Genomic DNA, 12,294 nt, shown 5'->3' on the forward strand with positions numbered 1-12,294 from the left:
TACTATTACGCTTATTGACTTGCTTGTACCCTGGAGTCTTTGTGCTTTCTCGCTTCGCAGGCTTCTATAAATCGTGGCTGTACCTGGACCGTGGTCGTGCATCCTGCTACGGCCCTGCTGACACCGACTGCTACCACCATTATTATTACTAGTCACATTACTATTACTATTACCTGTACCATTAAGCATATTAGCTTTGCTTCCACCCTGAAGCCCTTTTGCTTTCTCGCGTCGCAGGTTTCCACGAATCGTTTCCACGAATTCCATTATTATTATTAATCACATTACTATCCCTATTTTCATGGCTATAATTCTACTGTAATAATTGCTGCTGTTATTATAAGTAGTCTTATTCTATGAATCATTTATGTCATATACATTGAATGTGTTGTATCTCTGTTATGCTGTTCATTCTGTACACATGACATCTATTGCATTCTGTCCATCCTGGGAGAAGGATCCCTCCTCTGTCGTTCTCCCAGAGGTTTCTGCCGATGTGAGGGTTCTGGGACAGAGGATGTCGCATGTGTACAGATTGTAAAGCCCTCTGAGGCAAATTTGTAATTTGTGATTTTGGGCTATACAAAATAAAATGAATTTAATTGAATTTAATTTAATTTAATTTAATTTAATTTAATTTAATTATATAGATATAGATATAGATATAGATATAGATATAGATATAGATATAAATAGATAGATAGATGGTAGAGTTACAACTCCAGTGAAATGCCGTCAGCTCTTTCAATTTATGCAACGTAGCTAGCTTTTTAGTTAATTAACGTTTTTCAAATAAGGCACTGAAACCCGTTGAAAATAGTTGGGAGCACAAAAGTCATTCAGCTGCAGCTCATCATTCAAAGGCAGCACATTGGCCAGCAGGATGCCAGGTGTAGAATTAACCACACAGCAAGCCTTATTATTTCACTGATATTTGCATGACAAACTCTCTAAAAGGCCCTAAAACTACAAACTGAGGTTGATTTTGAGTCAACACCTAGCAGAACGCATCCACCTGTCCACCTCTAAGCCTTAATATAGTCTAAAAATTCACCCTGTGTAGTTGTCATGAACAGGGATATTAGTTTAGAGACCGAAACAGTTTTTTGTACCAGGCTGTCAACATGTTTATTTCTGTTGTAAAGTTGGGACTTAACATGGAAGTCTATTGGGATTGACTCGCTGTTGGAGCCTCAAGTGGACATTTGACATTACAGTACATTACATTACATTACATTACAGTCATTTAGCAGACGCTTTTATCCAAAGCGACTTACAGGAAGTGTTACAGCTTCATTGTTCAACCTCGGAAGTTGCTGCTTGGGTAAATCCTGTTGGCCCAGACATGAGACTGTTAAACTGACCTACACTAACCTATTTGTAAATAAGAAGTGTAGATGCTTTTTATTGGGTCATTTTTAAAGTATAGGAGTAATTGTGTCAACAATGCAAGACATTGTAATGTACCTTTCTGGGAGTATGAATGGAACTGAGTCATGTGTTGGAGCAAAAATACCAAAAAAGTGAATGTAGGTCAAGCAGCTTCAGGTCTCAACCACATATGAAACAGATAAGATGTTATTGTTTCCATCAAACAATAACTTTATTCAGGATGTTATCTCTCAGGAGGAAAAGTAAAGTAAGAAGTAATTCCCCCAGTCTCTCCATTTACTTTATGCCAGTCAATCAAAAGCCAGAGCATTTGCATTTCGCAGTTTATTTACTTAATCATTCTGTTCTTCTTAATCATTTATTCTAAGTTAAATCACACAAAGGCACAGAAGAGACCATGCCAGACAAGAACATTGCATCTAGAAAAAACTGTAAAAAGTTCACTATAAATGCTTTCCTTTTGTAGCGTTCTATGCCAACATTTTCTTTCTTTCTGCCTGGCAGCCACAGTATGGTTAGGATAGGGAACGATTGTGCTAACAGTAAAATAAATGAATCAAGACTATAGGCCTTTTTCTAATACGTTATCCAGTAAAAAACTGTTAGGCACAGAAACCTTGCACACAGAGTCCTATGCATTTTATTGTTCTATTAGTTGTAAAAAATAAAAAATACAAGACAAAACTGAATTAATTACGTGGCTGCAATGGATAGCACTAGTCCGACACAGGACTACTGAAAGAATGACATTAGCAAAAGCTTTGGTTTAGCTGCCAAGAGAACAATCACTGCTGTTGCATCTTTGGTACATCCTTTGTTAAGCTATCAGTCCCTATCATCCCCCACCCTAAGCTGTATTGTAATCAATGACTGCAGTGAATCATCTTATCAGATGCCAATTTGGTTGATGACGTTTGCATTGAATGTGGCTCTGGGTGGTCAAACAACTCTAACAGATGTGAAAAAACATCTATGTCAAAACAAGTTCTGTTGTCTCCTGCATGAAAGTTGGTCCCCACACACTTACTCTCCACTTCACTACTTCCTGCATGACACTGAACATTGGCTTTGGACATTAATCATGAGGTGCATTGTTGTCCATTGTGAACATAATACTGGGCAGTATAAGTTGCAGCTCTGAAGAAGTCAAACGTGGTGTCTCTTTGTCATCTTTTCTGAACTTATTTTCAGCTGCTGAACAGTCCAATAATTTATTTACAATTTCTTTCTTTCCAAAAAAGTGGAAACTGAAAAAAACTCAAATGAGAATGTTAAAGCTCTGAAATTAATTAAATTACTTCTAAATTCCAGCACAAGCAGAATGACAACAGATTGTTTCTCTCTAACATCAGGCATTTGTTTTTACTCAACTTGCCGCCTCAATTCTAACTTTTTTTTGTTCTCTTATGTAGTTTTCTCAGTGCCTGTCTGTTCCTGAACTAACAGCAGACAATAAGGAGAGCAGCTTGACTTTAATTATAAGCTGAAGTCATCCAGCCAACTCAGCTGTGTAATCTGACTTGTTGCTATTGTGATACAATCCCCTTCTTTTCCGACAGTCCTCTCTAAGCCGTCATCGTCAGCCGGACAGGTGTCGGCCCCCGGAACCAGCTGTCCTCATCCCTCCCAAACAACACAAACAGATATTCTATCCTGCAATTGTCTACACTGGCTGACTCGGCCTATTTCCAGTCTCAGTGCTTAGAGTAAGAACCAAAACATGTGATTACAGAGAGTCCCCTTTCCCCACCCATCTTAAAGCTTATTTCCTTTCCAAAGATGTCCTTCTGACATTCCTCATGATATTCATTTCACCTTCCAGGCGGTGCTAGCATTGTCATTCAAGTTAATTCCTTACAAAGTCAGAGTTTTCAGGACTAAGGGTGTTAAGTGGTTTGCCCCTTTGCCCTCTCTGATGGACACCATGAGAACAAATCTCTAAACTGCCTGGAAGGGTGGAGGGAAAACACAGCCTACATCCAGGGGCTAACAAAAAAACACAGAGCGCTGTAGCTAACTCCTTAACTCTGCTTGAGGCTAGACACTCAATGCTACATTAGCCTCCATTAGCATAATGCACTAAAATCTCCTTCCAGTCTGGCAATGTTGTGCATTGTGGGTAAGCGCTAGGTTTCGTCAGGAAAGAAGAATGTGTTGATTAAAAAAGACGATATATTTCGCATTGTTAGCGCTAGGTTTTCGTCAGGAAAGAAGAATGTGTTGATTAAAAAAGACGATATATTTCGCTCTGCAGCAAGAATTTTATACTTTTTTAACATCATACACAAATTCAGCTACACATTCCTGGGGGGCCCATGGAGGCCAGCAATAATCCTGTTTATCCTAAATATAGGTAATGCCAACCAAATGTTATTTTTGAACCCAATTGAACACTTATCAAAACATCATAAATAAACATAGTATTTATGTAGCTTTAGTAAATTGTTGCCCAATAGTAAAAGTGCAAAAGTTGCATAATTACACCCCCTTCTCCTGAAAATGTTAAAATGTTATAGGCCCCCCCAAAAAAGCTCCGCCTCCCCCTCGTGTCAGTGTTAACTACACAATGAGAGTGAATTGACCATTGGCTAAGCCCCACCCCCTACTCATAATCCATCAAGCTGTCGGAGCTACATTACCATGGAGCCCACACTGCCACTAACTGCAATCGCTGAAGAAATATTATCTAATTTCTGGAAACGAAAAAGGGATTTCAGGGAAAAGCACACAAACGGGTCTACAATATGTGTTTGTATTATATATCCATGATGTTAAACTGATTAAAACAGGTTAAAAAGATGAAGATAGAAGATAAAGTCTACAGATCACAGTGTAACAGCAAACCACCACATCACCTGGTGATGGTGAAAGAAGACAATGTAATTAAGGAACAACCATATTAGTCTTTGTTCAGTTACAATCATTAAAATACATTATGTGTACCTTCAGCGTCGCATAGAAGTGCTAACACTAGTTAATGATGTGCTAACGTACTCTGCCTATGCTAGTTCCACTGATATTTTAGAAACGTATATCTCCATCCAACCTCTCCAGGTATCCAGTATCACTACTACACAACGTGTAACCATGACCAGCTCCAAATCCACTAAACCATACCATCACCAAAACATCTCAAAACATTGATGAGAGTCTACTGAGGAGAGGGGAGGTCAGAGCTGGCCGTAGCTTTGCTATTATTGGCGTGTTTATGGTTAAATGGTAAATGGACTGTACCTGTTGAGCGCTTTTCTCCTCTTCCGACCACTCAAAGCTCTTTAACACTACATGTCATCATTCACCCATTTACACCCATTCATACACTGATGGCAGGGATTACCATACAAGGTGCCACCTGCACATCATGTCTAACTAACATTGACACAACATTCACATTCACTTGTCTTGGCCAAGGACACATTGCTCTACAACTGAGCCACAGTCGCCCCCATTTCATAACATGCATTCATATGCACTTTCCAGCAGCAGCAACCTCTTTGTGGATCCGCCCAGACAATTTATGGGCGTGATCCTTTTAAAACAAGACAAATATTAGTCCATACTAAAGGTTTAGTTACAATTCTTGAATTATGCAAAATGTAAATCAATGTATTGACATTTTAAATAGGCAATATGGATGCACAGCTCTCAGTAAATAATAACCATCAAGTAGCGTATTCAGCCAAGCCATAGAATAAATATGATTTTATATTTGAAAATGTATGAATGAAAATCTGGGGGAGCCAGTTTGAATGGGCCTGATGCAGCATATAAAATTAATAATAACATTGTTATCTATAATTTACAGTTGCTATACTACCATAGCCTATAGGCCTATGTTAACATTGCTAACCAAAGCTAAATGTATATTATTGTGAGGACTGTAGTAAATAATTGTCATATTTTATTATTTTCTACATTTTTAATTAAATGTTAATACTATTATTCACTTATCCTAAGATTCAAAAGAACTGTATTTTCAATAAATATTAGTTTATACCTCATGCTGTTGGTCTACTTATTGTTAGACCAACAAATGCAGCAAACTGTTTTAAAGGAGTGAGGATTGTAGAGCACTGGGTGTCAAGGGTAATTGGCTTACAGGCTCACGGGTCAGAACCAGCTCTGTACACAACCGTTGCAGGGAGAAAAAAAGCGAATGACCGGCCACATGACCTTATGAATTTACTGATCTAAACTAAACAATTAGCTAATGGAGTGAATTGTATGCAGTCCCCCATTACTGGGTACGTCTCTTACAGTTTACATGTATGAGTTAAGTAGGAGAAAGAGAGCAGACACATGCATTAATATGAGTAAAGCAGATTTGGGGAGGGCTCATAGCTAACGGTGCTAACAGCGCAAACAACAGCAAAAGTGCGAAGAGCGCTAACAGCGCAAACAGCGCAAACCACAGCGACAGTGTTAACAAAGCTAACAGTAATACCTGAGGTGGAACCAGAGGATAAACACTGTGACACTGTAGGTCTGCAGGGCGTTAACCGCTGTAACTGAAGTAAGAGAGCAGTGCAGAGCGGCGTCCGTTAGCGAACCAATGGGGCACGCTCACATGCACTAACATGCACTAACTAAAAGCTGTGTATACAAAGACAGGAAAGCTCCGCTAACAACAGACACAGAGAGAGACTTCATTCTCTGCTCAGATAGACATGACACCACTATATCTTTACATAGATGATAGCTGTTGATGAGATATTAATGATCTGAATGTTGTATAGACAACTAGTAAATATGGAGCTAGAGTCAGGACATGGTTAGCCGAGCTTGGCATAAAGTGTGTAAGCATGGGGGAACAAGTAGCCTGTCTCCGTCCAAAGCAAAAAAATACATCCCTACATCAGAATTATTGATATGATGTATCTCAAATTCATACACGAACAAAAATGTAAAAGCAATTTTAAGGGATACCCGTTGAAATATGTTTAGGAGATATAGGCGGCAGGTGTACTCCGCCCGGCTGCCTCTTAATACAGGAGATGGATTTTAGGACGCACCACCTCCAGACTCGTGTGAGCCCTCTGGCTGAACGGTTGGCTCAGTTGACCTCTCAGATCATAAGCACAGGAGGTCATAAACAGGCTGTGACAAGACAGTGGTGCGTCATGGGTATGTCAGGCCCTTGTTAGCACTCTGGGTGGTCAGTGGTCAAGACTGAACTGTGACTTTCTTGTTTTGCAAAATTATCTTTGAAATTGACAAACATCGTGTAATTCATGGCCCAATTCAAACAGGATAAAATAAAATAAAAATATTTGTCTCTCGCCGTTGCTAGTTCGAGATTACTGTCATGGCCCACTGGGAATAGCACAGAGCCATCGTATATGTGCATGCAAACATAAGTCTATTGTATGGAAGTCTATGAGAAAATGACTCTACTTCTCTCTTGATTTATTCCATCAGTAAACATTGCAAACATGAGTTTATGGTCACAATCTCTAGTTTCAAGTCTTCTTCAATACAGCATGGTTTTCATTTAGTAAATGATGCTCCATTTAGAGTCAAATATAAAGCAGAGTATGCTTTAGGGTGGGCTTACTGTGATTGACAGGTCGTTGTCGCTACCAGAGCTGTATACAGAGTCTCTACGTCACTCCTCCACATTCCAAATATGGTAACTTCTGTTCATTGGCTGTGAAAAAAAACAACATGGCGAATACTGTAAACCGAGATGGCGACGGCAAAATCGCTAAACTCAAGGCTTCAAAAAGGCACAAAACCAATGGGTGACATCGCCATGACTACGTCCACTTCATATACAGTCTGAACACAGAGTAAGACAGTTTTCCCATATAGTTCAACATGCACAGAATGAAATAAGTCAATCCTGTTAAATGAAAGCTGTTAGGAAATAAGGATTCAGGTAGCATGTTATTTTCACTTTGAGGACTATCTTTACAGTAAAATTCATTTTCTACACTACTGGTGATTCTACTAAAAAGCTCTGAAGCAGCACTGCACCCCCACAAACTATCAGCATCCTCCAAACCAAGGAAGACGGTGTTCTTCTGGACTCATCTTTCAACACGTGGCCCAGCTGGGATGCCTGCTCTGTTTTCCACCTCTGTCTTGACAGTGGCGTCATCAACTTTAAGGATGATACCCAGACTCCCTCTTTATCAAAGCTAACGGGGGCCCCACAACTCACAGACCATTAAGATAAGGCAAGAATGTGCAGGAGCACTGTAACTCAAGTCAAATCTCCTCTGACTAATTTCCTCTGACAGATCCATGTTAGAGCAGCCAATAGTTTTCTCAGTGAGACATTTAGCAAGGCCCGTACCCCCAACACTCTCAAGGTGCTTTCACACGAAGCAAACATGGTGACATTTACTGAAACTCTAGAGCTCTTACGTTCTCTCTTATTTCTACTGCTTAGCGTGACAAAAATATTCAATAATGCAGGGATTTATGGGTACAATGAGACAAATGTGAACATATCCAGCAGTTCCACATGCACTTTGCATCAAACTATGATGTTCTACTGCCAAAGTTAAGGCGGGAGTAAAGGAGTTCATTTTGAAAAGAGAGTGTATGCATGTAACGAGTGGAAACTCTAGACTCTAGAGTCGAACCTAGAGCGTCATAGCGTGAAGCGTAGGGCCACTGACCAAACTGCTATACTTGACTTGTGAGAATGTGTTGGCCAAGCATAACAAATGATCAGTGGTGTGACGGTCCTGTGTTAAGAATCTTAATGAAGAAATGTAATCAAGTATCTGAAATAAAAGTACTGACTCATATTTCCAGTTTGGGTTATTTTCATGTGTTCACATCAGCCGAAGAAAGAATTAAATAATTGGAAAAGGTAAAGAATAAAAGACAAAAAGGGAAGAAAAATGATTAATTAATATGCTTTGATAATCTATGAGCTCATCTCTTGCTGAATGGACAGTCATAATAGTGGAACTTCTGTTTTCAGGGTCAAAAATAACTTTCTCCGTAATTCCCACAAAGTCCTGCCAACGCTGCAGGATGTGAACTATGTCACTGAAACCGCTCTCTCCCTTGTCCATGTTTTCCACACATACTCTCTGCCAATGTTATGTTCAAATATAATCTTTCAACGTTTTAGCTGTAGTGTCTTCTGACTAAAGAACCTCTACATGAGGGGTGTAATGCAGAGCTATCTTTATCTTTCTGCCACCAAAATATCCTGAACTCAAAAACTAAAACATAATTTGTATATTGACCTTCCCTTCAAAAAAGGTGATTCAGGGGATAGTAAATGAACCAAACTACATTAACTACGTCCTTCCAACAAATCTTTCAATCCTTCGGATTCCAGCCAGTGATGATGTTTTTGCCACAGTTTGGAGAACATACAGCTTCGGCTCCCCAGACAATCTCCCGCTCCTCAACAGCGACACTGTACACAATGTGAGTGTTATCTTAACAATGGTCCTCTTCTTCCTACTCTGAGTAACAACGTGACCGCTGTCAAGCAGAGCGGAGGGACTTCCTCGCAGCAGCAACAATGGACAGATTTATCACCCTCCCACAACAAAACGGCTGGAGGATTGGCAGCTCTGCAGGTGTGGCTGTGCGTACTGTCAGTGAGCTGACAGTGATATCTGGATGAGGCTCATGGAATGCAGGGCAACCTGACGCCAAGATTAAAAAGGGAAGAGGTAAGAGGGATGAGACGGAGAACTTTCCCTGTGTTGTAGTCGCTTTTGAATTTGTCTGGCAGCGAGAGATTTCACAAACTCAACGCAGGCAAACACTGTCATCATCTTCATCACCATCATCTTCAGACACATGCTGTAATATAGAACGTTAACCCTTTAGAGCTCTTAGCCAGTGGTGTAAGGTGTCTACGACCGGCCCCAGAGAACACTAGATACTATATGAAGCATACATGGGGCACACCATGTGCTCAGCTTGTCCATCTCATAGACTCTATATAAGAAGTGGATCTAGTCACAGTTCGTCACCCATCTGCAATTGCCATTTCATATCTGTATGTGATAAAAATCAAATATTTTTATAGTTTCCAGTTTCTATAATTAATTGAGGGGGCATATCATTTTAAAAAAACATGAGGGCTCGCTCTCTATGGGCTCCTCCACCGCATGGGCCCCTAGTACAACGGCTTTGCCTGCACTTTCTATATTTACAACGAGCGCCCTTACCAACCTCGTTTCCAGCAGAGAAACCAGTTATAACGCCTCAGTACAGACCTGCTCAGCAGCACACAGCTCACACAGTTAGCGACTGAACGTGGAGTATGACATGAACAGATACGTTCCTCAGGAGTTGGTAGCGACAATATACGTGCATATTATTTGCTAACACATTAACCAATTACTTCATAAGGTGATTAAATATTTGTTTTTAGCTTGCTCTGCTGCCTCCAAGTGCCCAAACAATTAATGCAACTTTAAATGATGTTGAATCAGTTTTTTTAATTCTATTAAAGCAACATATAATAATATTTTATAGTCATGACGTTAAGTAACTTACTATCAGCTTTACATCCAATCATTCTTTAATAGAGCAGTAACATACACAACACATACACAGCAACTCCAGCTTCCCTGGATATCTTTTTCTTAGGCTCACATAAGGAGTAGTACGGCAGCTACCTATCACGTTATCAAGTTAAAGTTCTCCTCTGATGGAGGAGGAGCAATACAGGCCTGAGTTCTCCATGTCTGTGTTGTTGGAGCAACCACAACAGACACAGTATTTACTGCTCCCAGTTTTCATTAAAATCACGTCTTTAAATGAAATTAAAAGTTTTATGATGAGGTGCCAAAGAAGATGAAGACTTAGGTATTAAAAGTTCCCCCTGAATGTTTATAGCCCTTTAGAAAGAAAAATGAATGTCTGGGAATCCAATTAAACTTTCATTAAACAGACTGAGTCATGTGATGGAGCAGCTAGTCTCCCTTAACCAACTGCAGATTCCCATTAAAGTGTCCCCGTAGACCCACAGCTAAGTCAGTTCTGAAGGTTTTTAACACGTCTTCTTCTCCATTCAAATGTCAGCAGAGAGGCACTTGGAGTGCTTCTCACCCCTCTGCTTACTGAGACAAATGGCCTGAACAGAGAGCTATCAGAGAGGTCAAATAAAACACAGCCTATGACTGAAATCACTGCTCAGAGGAGACACAGAAATGACATGCTGGTGGGAGGGTTAGACCACACATGCTGCCATGGAGAGATATGGAATAAGATAGAAGGGGGCCGTACCTTTCCTCCAAGGAGCCAGGATGGAGATGGACTTCTGCCAGCTGATCACCAGCCCAGCCTTTTTCCTCTTCACACTCATCTTCCTGTAACAATCCCTGAGGTTGAGGACAATTCAAATGTAGTGAAGTTGCAGGAAGAAAAAAACTTAGAAATTCTTCATTGTGTTCTTCAAGAGGTTGCCTTGAAGTTCAGTTTAAAAGCTGTCTGTTGTTGGGGAATTCATGTGGAGGTTGTCCTCGAGCAGGGTCATGATACCTGTGTCTCCTCGCCAGCTGGACAGCCTAGACGCTTGTGTATGAGTGTGTGAGAGAGCTCCAGCTGGGAAAAGTAAAGGGGGCTGGTCCACTCAGAGCTGAAAGAGGAGGAGGAGGTGGTGGAGGAGGAGGAGTTGCAGCCGGCTAAAGGGAGAGAGGTGGAGGAGGGACAAAATCAGACGAGGTCGGAGATTTACACTCAGCCTGAAGGCGAACAGGAAGCGACAAGAGCTGGAGGCAGCTCGAGAATGGTTCATTCACACCAATAACAGTACAGTGAATGACTAAAGATTGAACCACCCTAAAGATGTATGAAACACATGTTCTCTGTCCTTACACAGCAAAATTAAACCAACATGAGTGACATTTTTATTGTTACTGTTAAATATTTTTAAACAAGCACAGGAGTTTTTCCAGAACATTTAGGGTTGAGTTATAAACATGAAATCAGTTTATATTTACTCTAGTTTGCGAAGACATTTTGTCCTCAACAGTTAACACAGCATTCTTGACCGTGGGAGTAGCTGTTTGACAACTCCAACATCTATAGAAAATGTGTAGGAGCTTTCGACCACATGACATTGTCTTCATCAGTGGATGGAGTTTGTTCCATGGCGTACAAAACCACTGTTTCAAAGGTCAAGGAGGAGCTGAGATACTTAACCTTTAAGGCAACATGGATGAAATGTCCTGCAAATGCTATGGCAGTCATAACAGCAGTGAAGACCTAGGGGCTTTGTGAGGCTGTACTGATAATTATAATAATATTAATAATAAACTTTATCGAGCATTTTTCAAAACAAAATGACAAGGTGTTTTACAAGATCAAAATGGTAGACAAACATGAACAAAATATTTAAAACAGTTTAAAAGTTATACAACATTGATCATAGAGCTACATATGAGAAAAGGTAGCATAAAAAAAATAGACAATATAAAATAAAATAATCAATGAACTAAAAGACCCTGCCTTTATAAATTTATGGTTTTAAAAGTCAAAATTCAGGCCACAAATCGTGTGAAAGCACACTTATTGAAATATGTTTTTAAGAAAGATGTCAAAGAGGAAAAGGAGCTCGGTGTCAAAACATCTGAGATGTAGTTAGGTCTTAAAGGTTATCAAAATGTCCTAAAATCAATTCTTAAATTTACCGGAGCCAATTAAGAGTAGCTTAAATAGAATGTGCAATGAGCTCTCATGCTGCTGCATTTTAGAGAATCTATAATTTGAGAAACTCAGTTGATTCAGTCATGCGTAGAGAGGACAATTAAAGCATGTATGACAGTCTAAAGATTTCTACTGGATAGATATGAACTGAGGTTATTGTCAAGACACCAAGACAGAGCAGTACTTTCAACTAAATGCTTAGATCAGCATGCTAACATGCTCACAATGACAAAGCTAACGTTCTAATAATAATAATACTGCAATATG

The 12,294-nt window shown here is 39.9% G+C and overlaps 1 protein-coding gene across 1 annotated transcript in view; it reads right to left on the bottom strand.

The window, feature by feature from the left end:
* si:ch211-250c4.3 (uncharacterized protein LOC100535981 homolog) overlaps nt 1–10,804 on the bottom strand; it is a 41,334-nt gene extending 30,530 nt beyond the window's left edge. The window contains exon 1 of the mRNA XM_054600489.1: nt 10,606–10,804. Coding sequence (XP_054456464.1) covers nt 10,606–10,684 — 79 coding nt within the window. The 5' untranslated portion in view covers nt 10,685–10,804. The remainder of the gene's footprint in view (nt 1–10,605) is intronic.
* Between the last annotated feature and the right edge of the window lie 1,490 nt (nt 10,805–12,294).

This window comes from Anoplopoma fimbria, chromosome 6, assembly GCF_027596085.1.
Source record: "Anoplopoma fimbria isolate UVic2021 breed Golden Eagle Sablefish chromosome 6, Afim_UVic_2022, whole genome shotgun sequence".
Taxonomy (NCBI): Eukaryota; Metazoa; Chordata; class Actinopteri; order Perciformes; family Anoplopomatidae; genus Anoplopoma; species Anoplopoma fimbria.